The following is a 20,549-nucleotide window of genomic DNA, read 5'->3' as shown; positions in this document are numbered from 1 at the left end:
TATAAATACAAGCTAATTAAACACATCCATTTAAAAAGTTCTCCAAATAGTAGGCAGATTCCTTAAAAAACTAAAAATAGAGTTACCATATAATCCAGCAATCCCACTCCTGGGCACACATCCAGAGGAAACTCTAATTCAAAAATACACATGTATCCTAATATTCACAGCAGTACTATATACAATAGCCAAGACATGGAAGCAATCTAAGTGTCCATCAAGAGATGACTGGATAAAGAAGATATGGTATGTATATGAAATAGACTATTACTCAGCCATAAAAAGGAATGAAATGATGCCATTTGCAGCAACATGGACCTAGAGATTATCATACTAAGTGAAGTCAGACAGAGAAAGACAAATGTCATATGGTATCATTTATATGTGGAATCTAAAAAGAAAAAAAAAGATACAAATGAACTTATTTACAAAATAGAAACAGACTCACAGACATAGAAAACAAATATATAGTTACCAAAGGAGAAAGGAGGGATGACGATAAATTAGGACAGACACAAACTACAATATATAAAATAGATAAACAACAAGGTTCTAATGTATTGCACAGGGAACTACATTCAATATCTTATAAAAACCTATAATGGAAAAGAATATGAAAAAGAATACAAACACACACACAAAGCTGAACGACTGTGCTGTACACCAGAAACTAACACATTATAAATCAACTGAACTTGAATAAAAAAATAAAATAAAGTGTAAAATAGTCTTCCACTAAATATTCACTCATTGCAATTGTCTATTATGTTTGTCTGTTATCTGTATATCCTACTGGCCTTGCCTTTTTGGAAAATAGTGGATGATTGAACAGAATATGTACCCATTAACTAATTTGGTCACTCCAAATCAGCTCCAGTGATAATATAATTTCCTCTCAAAAGTGGAGGCAAAGGGATGAATAAATTTAAACCTTACCCATAAATCCTCCACTGGCAATGCTCACATATTCTTTGTTTTTCTGAAATGGAAAATAAAATTCAAATTATTCCAATATGCAACTGAATTAAAACTTCTGACAGTTCTATAAGCATTAACAGGTACAATTTAAGGTTATATTCTAAATTTCTGTTTTTTCCTTTCCTTTGACATTTTGGACTTCAGCGCAGAGAGGTATATACATTTATCCTGTGTATTGTAAGGTCTGGTGGTTGGGTGGGAAGGAGACAACTTCATGGCTACCAATAAGGCTGTAATTTTATACGTATTATAGTTCCCATAGTGCAATAAAAAGTCAAACCAAAATCAGTTAAATTGTAATTTTAGATATAACTAGAATGGTTTTTAAAAGTTTTCAAAAATACTTCAGGTTCTTTATAAAAAAGAAATATAAAAGCAAATAATACAGCTAATTATAAGGAAGAAATCACAGAATGTTAACATTTTACAAACTACTAAAAATTAATGAATCTAAGCAATGATAAACACACACAAAAAGACTGGGCAGTATTTACCTCTAAGGAAGTACACGCCACCCAGGACTTCCTATTCCCCTAAAAGTATTCTGTGATCAAGTCTCTAAATCTAATTACCAGCTTATAGGAAATACCAGGGACAGGACATGATAAACAACATGTGAATGCAATCAGCAAAATCCAGATTGTGAGAAATTCTACAAGACAAAGTAACCAGTTTTTTCCAAGAAGTATATGTAAGGGGAAGGTATAGCTCAAGTGGTAGAGCACATGCTTAGCATGCACAAGGTCCTGGGTTCAATCCCCAGTACCTCCTTTAAAAATAAATAAACCTAATTACCTCCCCTCCCTACTAAAATAAAATAAGTAAATAAAAAAAATTTTTTTAATGTATATGTAAGAAAAAAATTAAGAGAGGAAACCTATAAATTAAAAAAGACTTAAAGATAACAAATGAAATCTCCTGGTTTAGATCTTGAGAAAATCAAGGAAACTCAAACACCAGTTGATTATCATAATAAAGCGTAACAGTGATAATGTGGTTATATCTTCTATAGAGTTCAATTCTCCCGACTTCAGGGTTTATTTGAAACTTCCCATGATAAAAATTGGGGGGAAAATTTCTAAAACCACATCAAGAACTTGAATTATTAAAAAAAAGTTCACAGTATTCCAAATTCTTGCCATCTGACACCCCTCACAATATATGGTTTGTACCAGAGAATTCTTAGAATAGGCCAATTAAATTTATAAGTAAAATGAGTTTGAGTTCCTATTTTTGTTATTCTGTATAAATTTCTAAAACCTTTCTTCCAGTAAGGCATAAAATTATTTTATAATCCCTCCCTCAAATACTCTGTTCCTTCTCTGAGTTTGTCTTTCAAGGACTGTCCTTTAGACTAACTTTCTCAAACCCAATTCCCCGTAAAAAGGACACAAATTGAGTGGCTTGTGTAACACCATGCCTACTGTCTTCCTGACTCCATTGTTCAGGGTCACACATAATGAGGACTTTATAAACTACCAAAGAATGCCTAATAAACAACTAATCTTTAATAAAGAGCGATCACTAAATGAAGCTTTGTAGAGAAGGTAAAGTGACAGATTGCATAAAATCACTAATACAAATAAGTTGTGCTAAAGACAATCTTCAAACACAAAAAGGAGGTGGCTATATCGTGAATATGTATATATGTATATTTATTTGATTTCAAAGTGAAGATATTAAAATGAATTATATAGCTACTGTAAAAAGTATGAGGGCACGAACAGACAGAGAATAATGTGACAGAATAATCCAGAAGTAGACCCTGATGCATCAAGGAATTCAGTATATTAAAGAGGTGGCATTTCAAATAGACAGCACAACTGGCTAGCTATTTGGGAAAAAAAATCTTTTCGATTCCTACCCCATTTCTTACATAAAACTAAATTCCAGATGGTTCAAGACTTAAACATAAAAAAGAATGAATCATAAAAGCATGCAAGAAAATCTGGGGGAGAAGACCTTTCCTGGCATGACACAAAACCAAAAAGGTGTTTAAAAAAATAGACAAATTTGACAATGTAGACAACAGCACAAAATTACCTATGAGAATTTCTTAAAGGTGACAGCAATAACCAAGCAAAACTGGAATAATCTGTCGGCATACCTGTAAAAAGTGTGCCAGGACCATGTTCATATACATGTCTTCTTCCTCTCTGCCACTGCCCATGAAACAGAGGTGCTCCCCACTGGCAATGGAGCCGGACTCGATGGACTGCTTCTGGGCTTCCAGCAAGGATTTTACTGACTGTGCAAACTCGGATGGATTCTGGAGCATCTAGACCATTAAAAAAATGTTTTTTAAGGTGTTTCCTATACATTTGGAAAACCTGAAATATTTTTCCAGGGGGAAAAAAATATTTAAATTGCTGCTATGAAAATGAAGGAAAAAAAAAAAAGGTGCTTATAAATAAATCCCCAGGGTAAGAGAAAAGAAATGTGTATAAATGTACCTTTAATACACTAGAAAACAAAAGTTAAAAATGTACATAAAGATTAAATTATACAAAGAAAATACTTTACTAGAAAAAAAAATTGTTTTGCTGTTAGTTTCCTAAATAAGCTTCAGTGTCTTTAGGTATCATGACAAGAAAAGTTAAACAATGGGTAGAAGAGCCCACGGCAAAAACAATACATCAAAACAAGCTATATTGTTAGTTTCCACTTATATGGCAAACCATGTATTTCTTAGAGGACAGTCAGAAATAGCAGGAGCCATTTATTTATCAGCACTACCCCAGGTACTAGAGATAACAAAGGAAAGAATTTCTTACCCCCAAGAAAACAAGTATGCCAATAAATACAAAAATCTGTTTAAAATGGTCATAAAAAGCATAGTGAAAATCCAATAGAAAAATGGATTTGTAATTTGTAAAAAAAAAAAAATTGTAAAAGAATATATATAAATTAACAGCACACTTGAAAAAAGATGCTCAACATCACTAGGAATGACCACTGTTTTTCACCCATCATTCCTGTAAAATAAAAAAATTGAGGGGGAAGGTATAATTCAAGTGGTAGAGCACATGCTTAGCATGCATGAGGTCCTGGGTTCAATTTCCAGTACCTCCTCTAAAAAATAAATAAATAAATAAATAAATAAACCTAATTACCTCTTCCCCTCCCCCCAAAATAAAATAAATAAAAATTTTTTTAATTGGTAATGTCCAATAATGCTGATGGTATGAAAAAAGCATTCTCACTTACAGTTGTAAAGTATAAGCTGATTTCAGCCTTTTAAAAGGGCAATACGGCAGTATCTAGTAACATTCTATATGCCCACACCTCTCAATCCAACAATTCTACTTTTAGGACTCTATTTTACAGAAACGTTTGTACAAGTCCATAAAATATGTATAAGGATGTTAACTACAGCATTGTTTTATTACAAGAAAACTGAAAACATTTCAAATGTACATCAATCAGGCAATAAACTATGGCATATCTGTACCATGGACCACTATACAGTCATTAAAAAGAATGTACTTAAATGAAAAGATCTCTAAGAAATGGTTAAGTGAAAATGCAAGTGAACTGTTAAGTAAAAAATTCAAAAGAAAAAAAAGTGAATAAGAAATATGTAAATACATATTAAAGGTCTGGAAGATTAAACAAGCTGATAGTAATTATTAACTCTGGAGATATTCTTTGTTTAAGAAAAATCAAGTATTGAAAAAAATTTGACAATGAATATATATATGTTCATGTGTAACTGAAAAATTGTGCTGAACACTGGCATTTGACACAACGTTGTAAAATGATTATAAATCAAAAAAATGTTTAAAAAAAAAGAAAAAAATAAAAATCAAGTATTCATGAATCATTTGAATAAATTTTTAAAATTAGCATAGAAAAAGGACCGAACAGCTTAAATGATGTCAGTTTCAGCTCTACCAAATGCTCTAAGCATCTCTGGCAATATTTAATTATCTACTTCATCTAATCCTTTAATTAAAGTGACCCTAGGACAGCAATTTTAATAACTGAGCACCCATACGTCAGATACTACCTCATAAACACTAGTTTATTATATGCATAAGTACTCATGATGAAAGAGAAGGGTTAGAATAATCACCCAATCATAAGAGGAGCTAATATTCACAGAGTACTTACTAGGTGCAAGGCACTAAATGTGCCATCAGGTAGCTCACAGTAAGAAGGTTAGAATTTACTGACATAACAATGGTAAAGCAACAGTAAGTCCTAGTTAACAGTGTTTTCATGTACCCTTTATGATGTCAAAAGGGTGTTCTGGGTGAAAAGCAACACTTTAATACGGGCAGAGACTCTCTCCTTAAGCAGAAAGAAAAACCTCCCCAATCCAGTACATGTATATTTATTTATGGGCTAAAGAAAAAAAATCCACTCTTCTCTTACTTTCTAAAAACTTTTAATCAGCATTTATACCAACCAGATCTGAATCTAAGTGGAAAGCAGTTGATAAATGCCCAGCATTGTACTGTTCTGCAGGACGGCAATCCACCACAAAGAACCGGACTCCTTCCTAAAAGGGAAACAATATTTGACATGATAGAATTTGCCACGAGGGTCACATTTTACACCATATAATCTAAACAATTAACCAAGGGAAGAAGAACACATATAATTAGGAAGACCCACATAATACAGCTGTAAGAAAATAACCTCACATATAATTAGGAAGACCTACATAATACAGATGTAAGAAAATAACCTCAAGATCTTAATAACTGTATTCATTTTAAAGAGTTAAAGCATTTTGTATATACTGTTCTTGATTAGAAAGTCTTAAAATATGTAGAAGGAGAATGTTAGTCTGAGCTATAAAACCAATTATACTGGAATTTAATAATTTAATGCATATAATGTTAAACATTTTAAAAAACACTATGTAATTATAATAAACACAGCTTTAGATACAATTCCTATTTCTGCAAATAAGCCCACAAACACATCAACAATTTAATTCACACAAGGATTAAATGTCTTTAGGGGTGAGAGGACATTCTTCAATGCCAATCTGAACTGAAGATGTTCACGTGGGTCTCTTTAAACTGGATTACATGTTTTGATTTATTTTTTAATAATAGTTCTAATAAAAGCATGTGAAATGCTTGTTTTAAAAAGATCTACTGTAAAAGGCCTGCCTTTCCACAACCATTCCTCTTCTCTCCATCTTCAAAATACATCTTACCTTCCAAATGCACATACGTAGTTAACTATCACATTGTTAGCAATAAAGAACGTATGTTGAAAAAACTGGCTCATGAGATTTTCATGAAGACAGCAATAGATAGAAAATTATGATATATTCTCAATCCTCCTTTGTAACATGCCTTTGGCATTAAACCATGTAATTAAATTAGCTACGTAAGTACCAGGAATTTAACTGTTAAAAATTCACCCTTTAAGTACTTCATACAACATTCAGTTGCTAAAATATAAAAAAGGGAAGATGGGTATAGCTCAGTAGTAGACCACATGCTTAGCATGCATGAGGGCCTGGTTTCTATCCCCAGTACCTCCATTAAAAAAAAAAATAATAATAATAATAATAATAAAATACATATATAAAGAAAGATTTGGCAATTAACAAAAACTGGTGTCAAAAATAATTGTTGACAACTAAAATAACACACAAGCTAACAGTTTAAAAATGAGCATCTGGACAGAAGATTTAACATGTTACTCATTCAAAAAAAGCAAAACAGCCTCATTGTTATAGTAAATTAATTTTGCAAGAATCAACAAACAGGGAGAAAATGTTGATTCCTCGCATTTAAAGGGGACAGTCCTCTGACAAACAGCAGGGTTTTTTAACTTACCCCTTGAAGCTGATTTGCTTGAAGGATCTCTGACACCGAGATGGCCAGACAAAGAGCCTGACTCAGATCTGCGTCGTCATCCTTAATTCCCAACAAAGTACTACCAAATAGATGGTGATTATCCTGTGTAAAGAGGAGTTTTTAAAACATTACGAAAAAAAAAATAAAATCAAACTTTCTTCCTAAAACTATTCTTAATAGACCAAGATAAAAAGTAAAATAATTATATAATATCTTTGAGTCATGTGATTTTCAAAACTTATCATCTCAAATCTTATAGGCTAAAAGCTACAGAGAGACTACATATAAAGTAGAGTTCACACAAAATGAAAGACTAAGCAGATAAAAAAACACAAATATTATATATCACTTATATGTGGAATCTAAAAAAAGATACAAATTTTATTTACAAACCAGAAATAGACTCACAGACACAGAAAACGAACTATGGTTACCAAAGGGGAAGGGGAGGAGGGATAAATTAGGAGTTTGAGATTAACAGATACACACTATTATGTATAAAAATGGATAAGCAATTAGAACCTACTATATAGCACAGGGAACTATATTCAACTTCTTATAATAAGCTATAATGGAAAAGAACTGAAAATACGTGTGTGTATATATATGTGTATGTATATCTGAATCTCTTTCCTATACACCTGAAATTAACATTGCAAATCAACTACACTTCATAAAAAATAAAAAAAGAAAGACTACAGAAAAACCCCACATTTTACATAGCTTTTTTTTTAATACTATTACCTATATTTAAATACTAAATTTTTAAATGGTTACTCAAACTTTCTATATTTTAACATAATAAAAACAAAAACATGGCATTAATTGTATAATATACTGCTAAAGACTGCTCTAATTAGCAAATGCCAGTGCAGATTATTTACCATGTCTGAAGAATAAAAGCTATTTCTCTTAAAAGACTGAAGAAAAAAAAAAGGATAAGATTTCTTTTTCATCCAGTATCATAGTCACTATCCTATCATCTAACTCCATCTAATTTAGTCAACATTTTGGGGAACTGAGGTGATCTACATAAGGAAATTATTAAAATAGCTGAAATTAGTTCCAGAAATAAATCTCTTTTGTAATTAATTAGTTTTGAGGGAAATGTTCTTAAAAGTTTTCTCTTATCTGCCTTCTGAACACACTATACTGAACATATTTTAACTTATTTTAATGTTTCAGAGACATAACTTCCAACTAGCAATTATTATGGTACAACATCTTGAACAGAAAAGACAGTCATGCTCTCATGAGCACCTGAGGTCACATACCGTTTATAAATGTAAGTCTGTGCCTCCTGCACTATTAGCTTTTGCTTCTTCAAGTTTTACTTTCTAGGAGTTCACACCACTCAGGCTTTTAATCTGGTGTCCTTTCTCTTGAAAGTACCTGTCTGATCTGAGGAAGGTTCTAGGTCTCAGTGGAGCTAAGTGACCCTTCTTTGTTTAAAAGATGGGTCCATGTCATTAAGGTTGTGCAAAGCTGAACTTCAGATAAAGCAAGTATAATTATACACCCTTCATCAGATTTTTGTAATATAATTTTTAAAGTCAAGAAAGCATTAATTTAAGAAATACCTCACAGTCAATTTTCTCATGATTGATCAGAAATAATAATCAGAGTAGAGGTAAAAGGGTTCCTAGTGTATTTGTATACTATCTTTTTAAATGTCTGTTTCTCCATTAGGGAGAGTATTTACAGTGAAAAAAATCACACAAAACTGTAACACATGAAAAGAATGACAACCTAGAGTATTTTACCTGATGTGGATACAACATAAACAATAAAACAATGCACAAGATGTGAAATACTGAAGTAGGTCATTTCTGGTTTCATACCTTCCTAAATGAAGCTGGTGTTTTACTGCAGTAATACTGAGCCAGAGAGAAAAGGTCTTCTATATCTTCTAGATTCAAACTGGATGGAGTATTTTCCAAGAACTCTACAATCATAAACATATTATAATATAAAAATTTTTACCTGTGAATAATGAACATTATTTACATATCAAAGTTGGAATATCTTCAACATTATAACTATCTAAATGGAATCTCAACAGTGATGCACCGAAAACTCCTTGGGGAGAAGTGGATTCCCCCAAAAGGAGCTGAAACTGCTAACGCAATTCTGTTGTTAGTGAATGGTGGTGTCGGGCAATCAAATCATATTCATTAGCCTTGACTGGAAGATTGTGGTTTATTTAACAAACACATATTAAATGTCAGGCCCCTGGAAATAAAAAATGACAAGAAATGGTTCCTGACTTATGGAACTCTGTCTTGTTTGAGAAATACAAAGATAAAACAATATAAAGTAGTGAGATAAACACTAAAACACAGACAGTACAAAGTGCCAGGCAATACAGAGAGAAAGTAACTCGATCCATGTAGGGTCTAGACTGTGGAGAATCCAAAAGGAGAACCAAGATTTCAACAATGGAGATGCTTACGAGAGCTGAGTATTTAAAGGGAAATTAAGGAAGAAGGAAGGGAAGAGGAGAGAAAGGAGGGCACTTTAGTTGAACAACGAAACTGAAGAAACAGTATCTGAGAAAAATTTGAAAGAGTAAAAAAATATGGAAGGAATGAATGAGGGTAGTAAAATCAGGGGAAACAGTCTTTGAGGTCTGTAGCTGAAGAGTGTCTAAGAGTTGAAAGAAACCTCAGAAGTCTTCTAGACTAATCTCCTAAATGTATAGATGAGGAAATTGAGTTTTAGAAAAGTAAGTGACTTGAAATGTTTTCTCCACATTAAATTATACTTACGGATAACTTCTTCTTTGCTGTCAGACTCCTGTGCTAAGATGACTTCTCTGTAAAAGAGAATCAGATGAATTTGAGTTAAGTATTAACAGAGCACCCTGAGAACAGAGAAAAATTTAGCCAACTTGATACTTACTTTGTATTAACAAGGATTATTAACATTAAGAAATAAATAAAAAATGGATCTGCTTGTTGTAGATATCCATCCCATATTGCCTGAGTGACTTCAATGGAACAGTAACATGCAAAAAGGCTTCCAAGCTGTAATTAGGACATGAAATGAGAGATATAAACCACTGGAAATGACTTACTCTTTTAAAAATATTGAGGCAAATACGTAACACATCAAACTGTCTGCTTAAATGTACACCTTAATTTTACTGTACATAACCCAAAGACAGAACATGTGGATTCGAGGCACAATGAAGCCACTTACTAGCTGTATGACTTAGGGCATGTCACTTAACCTCTAAGCTTCCATTTCTACTTCTGTTTAAAAAAAGGAATACTACTACCTATCTTCTATCACTGTTGTGAAAAGAAAGATAATTAACCTAGTATATATACACTAGCACATATGTGCCATAGCGTGATAACTAGCAGTTACCCACCAGCTCTATGATGTAAGTATTACAGTACTTAACTTGCAAGGTAATTGTGAGGATCAAGCATGGTAATTTAAATTAAGAGCATCAAGGGAAATTTTAATGGCAATATAAAGGCGAATTACTTCCCAAGCTTACTTTACTTCATTTGAAATAGGTGAGACAACATTCATGTCCCTCATTAGGTTTCAGCTCTATGGTTTTCTATTTCAAATAAAATAATTGTTAATGTATAAGCTTCTCTAGCGCTCAACTGTGCTTTAAACTGCATGAATTCAGTGATGTTTTTAGGTCATTCCATTTTTATTAGACACTGAAACAATCCCATCTACAGGTTTAAATTTAAAACATATTTAATGACTAAAGGGAGCAAATGGGAACACGTATGTTTAGTGCCAGGTACTAAACTACTACCATGTATCTTTTAATAAATAACTCTTATTTTAAATATTCTCACAACAGGCGTTCAAAGTACAAATTTTTCTCCCCGTTTTACAGGTTAGAAAATAGACTTGCATTAAATAACTCCTAGCATCACAGAGCTCGTGAGTGGTAGTGTTTGGACTAGAAAAAAGGACCACGACTCTGCAGCCCATGTAACTGCTACTGCAGGTGACCACAAAGCTTTTGAAGTACACACTGCTTCTGATGTTTTCTGTAGTTATTTAAAAACTGCCATTACAACATGGAAGATGTCAACACAAACAGAAGAGCAAGATATGGTCATCATTAAACTCACTTAGCTAAACTGAAATTACCACTGCTTTGTTCACAGGTATGAGTTTTTGAGATTTAGGAATTTGTTTTGTTTCATCTCATGATTGAAAAATAAAAGGACTCCATTCCATAGATATGATACCAGCAGCAAGAATGAAGTTACCTGGGGCATGAACAAAGAGAAGCTGGTTGTTTCAGTCATCAGTTAAAATCTGCTACCAGCACGGAATACTAATTCAGAGTTCTGGCCACAGAAATGCCATTTCCCAGGCATGATATCACCAGAGAGATCTTTATTAAAGTACCAGAATGCTTAAAACAAAGTTTCTTACTTCCACACAAGTAAGTAGATTTAATGAATCTCAGAGAAACTACAATTTTACAGGTATTTTATTATTTTTACTCAAAATGACAAGACTGTAGCCAAGAGGGAACTAAAGAGTAGGCTGCTGCAATTTGAGATTTAGCATGCCAGAGCTGAAACCAGTTAGGATTCTCTCCTCACCATTTCCTGATTGTTTCCTAATCCCATCACCCTCAGAGGTGGGTACTATTAGTATTCCCATTTTATAGACGAGGAAATGAAAGCTCAGAGGCTAAGTGTCTTTAATCAACAGTTAACAAGTGGCAGATATGGAATCCTTTCTGAAGAAAAGTTAGGTAAGATATGATCAAGGAATGTGTTAAATTTTTGAATATTCTTCTAGCACCCAATCATTGTTTTAGAAAGATCTTTAAGTTAACCTAGAAGAGCAGTTCTCAAAGTGTGGTCTAAGGAGACTTGGAACTCCCCAGGAGTATTTCCAGGAGAGATTGTGAGGTCAAAGCTATTTTCATAATAATACTTAGATTTTTCCTTTTTCATATTCATTCTCTCACAAATGAACAATAGAATTTTTCAAAGGCTACATAAAGTATGATATCATTACAGATTGAATAAAGAAGCAGATACGAGAATGTACCTGCCTGTGATCTAACCAAATATTAATGAGATTTGCAAAATTATTTAAAAATGTCACTATTCTCACTGATTTTCTTATGGAAAATATAGTTATTTTTCATTTAAAAATAAGCTCTTAATGTTAACATGTATTAGATTTATCACTACTTCTAAATGAATTAACAGATGGTTAAAATTTCTTAATTTCTAACCAACATAATCCACATAAATTATGGATCCTCAATAAATGAGCATAAAAGATCAAGACCAAAAGGTTTGAGAATCACTGACCTAGAATAATAAAACTTTCCATTTAAAATACAAATGCAGAATGATAGAGCACTGAGATGTACTTTATATTCTCTTATATTAGTTATTTAATAATTTTAAGTCATTTTCTTTGTGACTGGGTATCAATTCTTATAAATGCAATCAACAATTTAATCACAGAAAGTTTTAAAGTGAACTGATCCATATATTTACATATATTATATACATATATATGTAAATGTTACATATATTTACATATATATGTAAAACAACAAAAGGCTAAACTTCATATTACATTTAAGTTAATGTAAGTGAAAAGCAAAATAATGATTTCTGAAATGCCAATAATTGTACCCCTTTGGTTTAAATTGTAATGGTCTATAATTTAGTGCTTTTCTTTCTCTTCCTTGGGGAAAAAAAATCCTAACTATAGTTTTATAGAAAGCTATTTTTCATTAAGTGCTCCTACTTTCACTTTATTACCCAGTTGAGTGCATAGGAGTCAGGAGTAATTTTCTTTGTATCAAGAAAAGAACAAAGCTCAGGTTCATGATATTGGATGAGTAATCGGAAAAGATGAAATGGTCTCCCCTTCAGAGAACAATCCCTAAAAGACAAGAGAAGCAAAGTTTCTTGTTTTAATAGGTCAGAAATGGTCATATCAGTAACTGATCCTCCTGCAATACCCACCTCCCCTCCCTTCCCCAGAACATCTAACCACCATCGCATTCACAGCAAGCCTGACACAACTGGGCAGAGGTCTCTTGTTAATACCTCATATACAAGACCTGACAAAAAGTTTGTAGAAACAGCAGGTGTACAGCCAACTCTAGGGAGATTCTTTCCAGATGAACCCAGGGAAGCACTCAAAAGAAAGGACTCCAAGGACTACCGAAAACAGTGAGATCACTTAGTTATTTTGGTAAGTTCTAGATCCCAAAAGGATATCTGCAGAGTCCTGAGGAAGTCCAGCTCCCTTCCTCCCTGTCAAAGAAGAAGAAACTCCTAGGAAGGCTTCCGGTTAGCTTCACAGTTAACGTACTCAATTAGGAATCCTTCAGCAAAGGCACAAGTCTGAAATGGCCATAGGTGAACATTTCAAAAAGGTGGACCCAGAGCCTTAGAAGCTGCTGAAGTGGCCTGGGTACCAGATGCTCAGGGTGAATCCCAGGAGGTGCCAAACACTGACCTTACTGAATAACTGTACCACTTCCTGCCTTGTTTCCTTGTGCCTAATAAATCATTAAAAATGTAAACAGCTCTAAGTACAGGCTATCATAATAAAGGTCAGTATTTATTGAGGAAATAACCATGCAACCAGACACTATAGCAGATACTTTACAAAGTTATCTCGTTTTATGTTTACAAGCAACTATACGAAAGATACTGTTACCATCCCCATTTTACAGATGAGAAAACTGAAGCTTAGCTGTGGTAAAGTAGCTCACCCAGGTCATGTAACAGAAACTGGGCATTAAGTCATTATGCCATACTACCCTTCCACATATATAAAATATTTCAACAAGTGGTATGATGGTAGACGTACAGTCTCTAAAAAAGCAAACTGTAAAGAAACTGGTGTACATTAGAATCACCTGGGAGTTTAAAAAAAAATCTACATGGTTCTACATAGTCTATTTATATTGGGAGCTTCAAGGACCAGTATGTTTTAAGTAAGTTCTTTGGCTGAACAGACATTTCTCCAATGGAGATAGACAAACTGCCACTAAACACATGAAAAAAAATGTCAAAAATCATTACTTGTCACGGAAATACAAATCAAAACCATAATGAGACAACACTCAGTCTGGATATAATTTAAAAAAACTGACAAGGATGTATTGAAACCGGGATCTTCATTCACTGCTGGTGGGAACATAAAATGACGCAGTTATTGTGGAAAAATCTGGCAACTCCTCAAAGGGTTAAACACAGAGTTACCATATGATTCAGCAATTTCACTCCTACATACATACCCAAAAGAAATGAAACACAAGTCCACACAAACACTTGTACAGAAGTGTTCACAGCAGCATGACCATAATAGGCAAAAAGTGAAAACAATCCAAATGTCCTTCAACTGTTGCCTGAGTAAATAAAGTGTGCTATGTGCATACAATAAGATTACTCAGCAATAAAAAGAAATAAAGTAATGATATATGCTACAATGTGGACAGCATCTCTGGCTGCACACTGCCATCAATTAAAAAGCTCTAAGCCTAAACAAACATTGAGCATGGATGTCCTCTTTAGAAATTTAATCAGTCAGGTATGTAAACAGGCATCAGGATTTTTTTAAACTCCTTCACTGATGCCAATGCATATCCAGTGTTCACTGTGCAGCCAAATCACTGGTCTAGATTATGTCACAAGATCCTTTTGGTTCTAAAATCCGAACCACCTGATCCACAGCACTGAGAACTACAAGAATTCTTTCTGGCCTCATGAGTGCCGCCTCTGCCAACTCCTCTCCTCTCCACAACAACCTACACATCTGTCTAGACTTAATTTAAGTGTCACCTGCCCAGGGAGAACCTCCCTGACCTCCAGGGAAAGTTAGATCACCCCCGTTACACACTCTCATAGCACTCTATATTTCACCTTTCTAACACTCTGCACATTTCTAATTACTTGTTCAATGCCTGTATTTCTAAGACTACATTCCAAGCTGTAACCTCAGCACCTCACTTACAGTAGCAGCACTCCAAAAATTTTACTTTTTACTTAAGACACTATAATGTTATTTTTATTTTATAAGTAAGAAATTAAAATAGAAATACCACCAAAAAAGTATAGTTATGCTGCATATATAACCTTTAGAAACATAAATTCTTAATTAAAGAATCCTTTACAAAATGTTTATAAACATAAAATAGTTAATAACAATTATGATTCAAACAACTGTAAACATTATTTGAATATTTTACTTTACCACCACAGTAAATTTAACAACTTTAGTTCAACGCAATCTAGGCCTTCATTCATTTGTAAAACTGTAATAACTAAATCACATTTTACCTGGGAATGTACTTATTCATGATAGCATAAAAGCAGTTGTATAAATCGCTGCGTGGAAGTTGAAGATGCATCAATGGTTTGAGTAGATGTATCCAGCTAAGGGACGTGCTATATTTAACGTTACGTGATTTACAATAAAAGGTAATTACAGATTCAATATCCAAAAGTAATTCTGCTGCCTTCTCTTCTGGCACTGAAAGCTGGCCTAGAAAATAAGTGTCAAAACAAAGTCACCAGGCATCTGTTAGAGGCTCAGTTTTTGGATATAACACTTATTTACAAACATACAATTCTATCTTACTGCATTTAGAAAATGCCAAGGGCAAAATAAAACTACATAAAAAGCACATTTTTCCTTATACTTACTCATATTTACTAGCTAGTCAGTATTTACTAACTTAATATACTTGACCTATATATATGTTAAACATAAGAATGGACAATCTAAAGCAGACAGTAGGAAAGGTAAGCGTAACCCACCTTTCTGAAAAGCAAAAAAGTATTTTCCAAACAACAGATTATCATCTACCTCAAGATGGGCAGCTGCAACTAGAGCTTTGTCAAGGGGAGGGAAAGTGATTCACTCTCCACCACCAAATTCCCTTCCTTTGTCCACATCAGCAATGTTTCTGAGGTCAGTACCCAAAAGTCTACTTAATCAATAATTCAACTAAAATATAACATAGAGAAAAACAAAAAGACACCAATGGACTACAGATGAATTAAAAAAGAGAAATACAAATCAAATTAATTTAACCTTCAAAAAGACCTCATGAGGTGACTGGAAACCTATTCACCCAAGGTTTACAAGTTTTTCTATAACAGATCTTGACCTATGACTTTCATTTGAGGACTGTATACAATCATACAGATCTTCAATTATACAAAAAGCTATTTAAAAACTGCCACAAAACTGTAGAAGTACTTGAAGAAATAAACATATAATGCAGAAGTTATATATATGTTCATGTATAACTGAAAAATTCTGCTTTACACTGGAATTTGACACAACATTGTAAAATGATTATAAATCAATAAAAAATGTTAAAAAAATATAATGCAAAAGTAACATTAAAAATCAGACTCTCTTTCTTAAAATATTAGACATTATTTCATAAGAATTTCAAAAGAGAAGTTCCAAAACTATTTATTAGCCCTTTACAAATTCAACATACCCCAAATTATAACAAGATAACTCTACTAAAGAGTGACTCCTCCACCCAAAAATTATTATTTGCAAAATTTTTCGCTGTTTGAAAACAATTATTTAACCTACCAATTAACTCCAGACAATCTTTGTGAATAGTATTCTGTTCTGGTAGGTCTAAAATACCATCCCATGATGCCAAACTATCTCCTTTTCCTGCAACATTTAGAGCAATCTGGAAGAAAGATTTAAAAAAAAAAGCTAGCTTCACATGTTATTTTTCATTCTTGGAAAATATGCTATAATAATGGAGGCCTAATATTATAATGTTGTATTATTAGGAATAATAATGCATACTTCAAAAATTACAAAGTAATATATCTAGATTAAATTTTACTACTTCATGTTAATCAGGTGAATCAAATGAATTACACAAAATATTTACATAGTTACATATGTAAATTTATTTCAAGTAAACATCATCAATGTTATAGACTGAATGTTTGCATCCCCTCCCCCAAATTCATATGTTGAAACCTAAGGCCCTAATTTGGAAGTGGGGCCTTTGGGAAGCGATTAGGTCATGAGGATGGGGCCCTAATAAGTAGGATCACCCCTCTTAGAGACTCCCAGAGAGCTCCCCCATCCCTTCAGCCATGTGAAGACACATTAAGTAATCACTATTCTTTTAAATTTAATGGTGTTACAATTATTTTAAAAGTCTTCATAACTTTCAGACTTTCAAACTGAATTATTTTAGTGTGCTACCAAGGATCTGCTTTAAAATAATCCGGTGGGTGGGGCTGTGAGGAAAGAATGAGGATACTAATCAAACAAGACTGGCCAACTGTTGACAATAGTTAAAGCTAAGTGATGGGTACACGAGGGTTCACTATACAAGTTTCTCTACTTTTGTACGTGTTTTTAAAAATTCCTGTAATAAAACATTCCGAATGCTATGTACAGGCATAATTCCATTTGTTACATATATATGTGCAGAGGGGGAAAAAGTAAAAAGATGCGTTTTACCTATAGGTGGTAGGTAACAGATGATTTTTACCTTATCCTTTGTTTACACATGTTTTAACAAGGTAACTATTTCTTTTTTTAATCATAACAAAATCTTAATTTAAAGTTAAAAAATGATAACACACACATACTGGAGAGCAGCTGAAGAGGAAAATAAAGCAAAGGAAATCTCCTGTAATACTCCTGTAAATCTCCTGTAACACCCAGATGCCTACTTCTTCCCATCCTTTTTTAACATAGCTGAGATCATTCTACATCTACAATTATATATCCTATTTTACTCATTGGTTGCATTTTTCCATTTCATTAAACAATCATCATAAACATCATTTCTAATGGCTACAAAAGAAAAAAAATTACCTCTCAAAGCCTAAATTATTAAATATACCAATTCAATAAACCACTATGGAAACACACATTTTACTAAGCTGCTCTGTTTGATAAAATTTTTAAATGTGGCATGCTCATAAGATTATAATCTTTTGCAAGTAAAACAACTGAAAATAAAAATTCTAAAATATTATTCTTAAGTGATTACATTTTATTTGTTTTAGTTTCCAGTTACCTTCCAAACTTTAGCCCTCAGATCAGCAGGCAGCGGTCTCCCTTGAATTATATTTCTCAAAGTTTCAAGATCACAACCTCCTGCTTCCAGAGCTTCTTCAAGATCTTTTTCCCTGAAAAACAAGTCCTGTTTATTAAGATAAATTTTATTTCTTATTTCTTTTTCCTCAGTATTCATCTATAAGTACAGCCTGTTAAAGGCTATGTCTAAGGAAAGAAGTTTCTCAGCAGCTAAAATGTAATGTCAAGCCATTTCGTTTTCTTGAAAGGCAATCTCAGGTTTTATATAGTTAATTTACTCTTATTTTACACTTAGTTTCAGCAAGCTTAGTTTCCTGTTTTCTAAGATTAAAGAAATTTAAAAAGAGGAGACAGGGCAAACAGGCTGACAACACTGAGAAGTCAAAGTAACAGAAACGGCCATAGCAGTAGTAATGACTAACACTTTCTACAGCACTAACTTTGTGCCAGCCACTGTTCCAAACATTTCACATGTGTTTTTTTACACTCTCGCAATAACCCTACGAAATAGGTTACATCACTGGCCCCAGCTTACAGATGCAAAAACTGAGGGAAAGAGTGGTTGTGTAGCTTACAGTCACACATTTATTAAGTGGGAGTCAGGATTCAAATTTTACCAGTCTGGTTCCAGAATTTATACTCTTAGCATTATGCTAGACAGTGGCATGAAGGGGAAAGTATAAAATTGGGCCAAGAATGCAAAGTATGGGAATACTTAGTACAAAATTATAGCGATATTATGCCTAGAGCAGTGCCTGGCTTACAGTAAAAATTCAATATATGTTAGAGGAACAAAAAAACTCTAATGGCATCACTGTATTTGTTATATACTAAAGCAAAATAATACCACATCATTTAGTAAATTATCAAGTAAATCATTAAGCAGTTATGTTTAGTCTACTATGTTTAAGGGGAAAAAAAGTATGAAATAAATTTTATTTTCATTTATATATGGTTTAAATAATAAATTAAAAAAAAAACTTTCACAAAAGTATGAATTGTTTTGGGGCCAGGAAACAGCCACTTAAAATAGTTAAATTCCCTCAGAATTCTCAAAAGCTGAGGTTCCAGTCACCGTTTACAATTTTAGTACACAATATATAAGAAATTAAATTTTTACAAGTAAAAATCCCTAACTTAGGCAGATTCTTTAAAGCAGGCTAAATGGCAGAACTTCCCACTAGGACCAAAAAATAAGGATTTTGTCACATTTTTGAGTTTTTTAAGAAAAATAAATTGCTTCAATTACACATTCTCTCAATAAGAGTATCTCCCCTATTGATAGAATTCCAAGAATATTAGTTTAAATGTATAAACTTACTAAAGTGTTGCCCCCTTAAGGGAAAGGAATTAAACGAAAATGTAATCACTTGGGATCATATTCAACAGAAAAGCACTGGTCAAATTTGAAATATTTCTCTTTTTTTGAGATTTTTTTAAAATTGAGTTATAGTCAGTTTAGAATGTTGTGTCAATTTCTGGTGTACAGCACAATTCTTCAGTCATACGTGAATATACATATATTTATGAAATATTTCTTAACAAGAATACTACAAATTCGTATGTCCAACTAATCAAATCTAAATAGTAACTACACACAAAAAAACATTTTGTTCTTTTGCTATATGGTCACCAAAGTGCTGGATCAGAAAGTGAAAAAAAGAGACTTTAAGTCTACGGCTGAGAAATAGTTAATTAAGGCTCGTAGTTGATAAAGACTGAAGTTTATCTGTTCTATTTAGCCAAAATGTACAAGACAGCCTGTTGGAATCTGAAGGATTGTTTGTAACCATTAAACAAAGAAAATTTAATGGAATCTCTGATGAATAAATACCATACTTTTAAATGATAAAATGAGGAAATGAACTGAAAACATCATTTAATGAGATAAAATTGTTTTACCAAATAAATGAAGAACTAGAATTTTTCCATTTTTCAGTGCAAAATCCTTGGTTTCTTTTTGAAGTAACTTTGCCAAATCCCTTACTATTCCAGACAACAAAGTTAGTACTTTGGGGCAAAATGTCCAATCCTCAATGTACTTTTAAAATCTTAATAATGTACAAACACATCTCTGTTGATACAGCTGCTACTGGAGTCTTTGATGCTTCCCCCAGGGAACCGCAAATGTGGTCTCCAGGAGCCATGAACAAGAAACCAGAAAATGCTCCACCTCAAGTTGTAAAAGGCACTTCCCACAATCTAAATAATTAAAAGTAATGTTATCATCTGAACACGATGTTCAAAGGTTCAGTTATCAGATCTTCAACATTACAAATGTGCTTGTAAAAGAAATAAAAGAGCTGAAAATAATGAAGTTAAATATTTCATAAAAGGGTCAATTTCCTATCAAGGAAAGAACAACTCTACAGCATTTAGCTCTCAAATAGAATTTTCCTTCCCCTAAACCAAGTTTCTTTTTACTTTTGAACAAGTAACACCTAACATTCAAAAGCAAAACACATGTCTGGTAGAGTATGACTGGGTGGGTTGATTTTTTAAATCTTTGATTATGGTGGCTTCTTACCATCCTCACAAGCTAAAGGTTGATAAAAATGTACTGGATATTCAGACAGGTCTTAAAATAGAGAAGTATTCTAGGAATTATGAAAAGTAAGTAACTGTCTTCTTTGCTCAGAAGATTCAAGGCAGAGCAAATCCAAAGTTTGG

General features: G+C 33.0%; 1 protein-coding gene across 2 annotated transcripts in view; it reads right to left on the bottom strand.

The window, feature by feature from the left end:
• TBC1D23 (TBC1 domain family member 23) overlaps nucleotides 1–20,549 on the bottom strand; it is a 51,130-nt gene that overhangs the window by 15,571 nt on the left and 15,010 nt on the right. For both annotated transcript variants that reach the window (XM_010966399.3, XM_010966398.3), the window contains exons 2-12: nucleotides 17,860–17,971; nucleotides 16,395–16,500; nucleotides 15,119–15,323; nucleotides 12,584–12,707; nucleotides 9,705–9,829; nucleotides 9,572–9,618; nucleotides 8,645–8,748; nucleotides 6,783–6,905; nucleotides 5,390–5,482; nucleotides 3,086–3,256; nucleotides 937–979 (exon numbers count right to left, since the gene is read on the bottom strand). In XM_010966399.3, coding sequence (XP_010964701.2) covers nucleotides 937–979; nucleotides 3,086–3,256; nucleotides 5,390–5,482; nucleotides 6,783–6,905; nucleotides 8,645–8,748; nucleotides 9,572–9,618; nucleotides 9,705–9,829; nucleotides 12,584–12,707; nucleotides 15,119–15,323; nucleotides 16,395–16,500; nucleotides 17,860–17,971 — 1,253 coding nt within the window. The remainder of the gene's footprint in view (nucleotides 1–936; nucleotides 980–3,085; nucleotides 3,257–5,389; nucleotides 5,483–6,782; nucleotides 6,906–8,644; nucleotides 8,749–9,571; nucleotides 9,619–9,704; nucleotides 9,830–12,583; nucleotides 12,708–15,118; nucleotides 15,324–16,394; nucleotides 16,501–17,859; nucleotides 17,972–20,549) is intronic.

Source organism: Camelus bactrianus, chromosome 1 (genome assembly GCF_048773025.1).
Source record: "Camelus bactrianus isolate YW-2024 breed Bactrian camel chromosome 1, ASM4877302v1, whole genome shotgun sequence".
Taxonomy (NCBI): Eukaryota; Metazoa; Chordata; class Mammalia; order Artiodactyla; family Camelidae; genus Camelus; species Camelus bactrianus.
The sequence above is the reverse complement of the archived record's forward strand: the minus strand, read 5'-3'. Positions and strand labels throughout refer to the sequence as shown.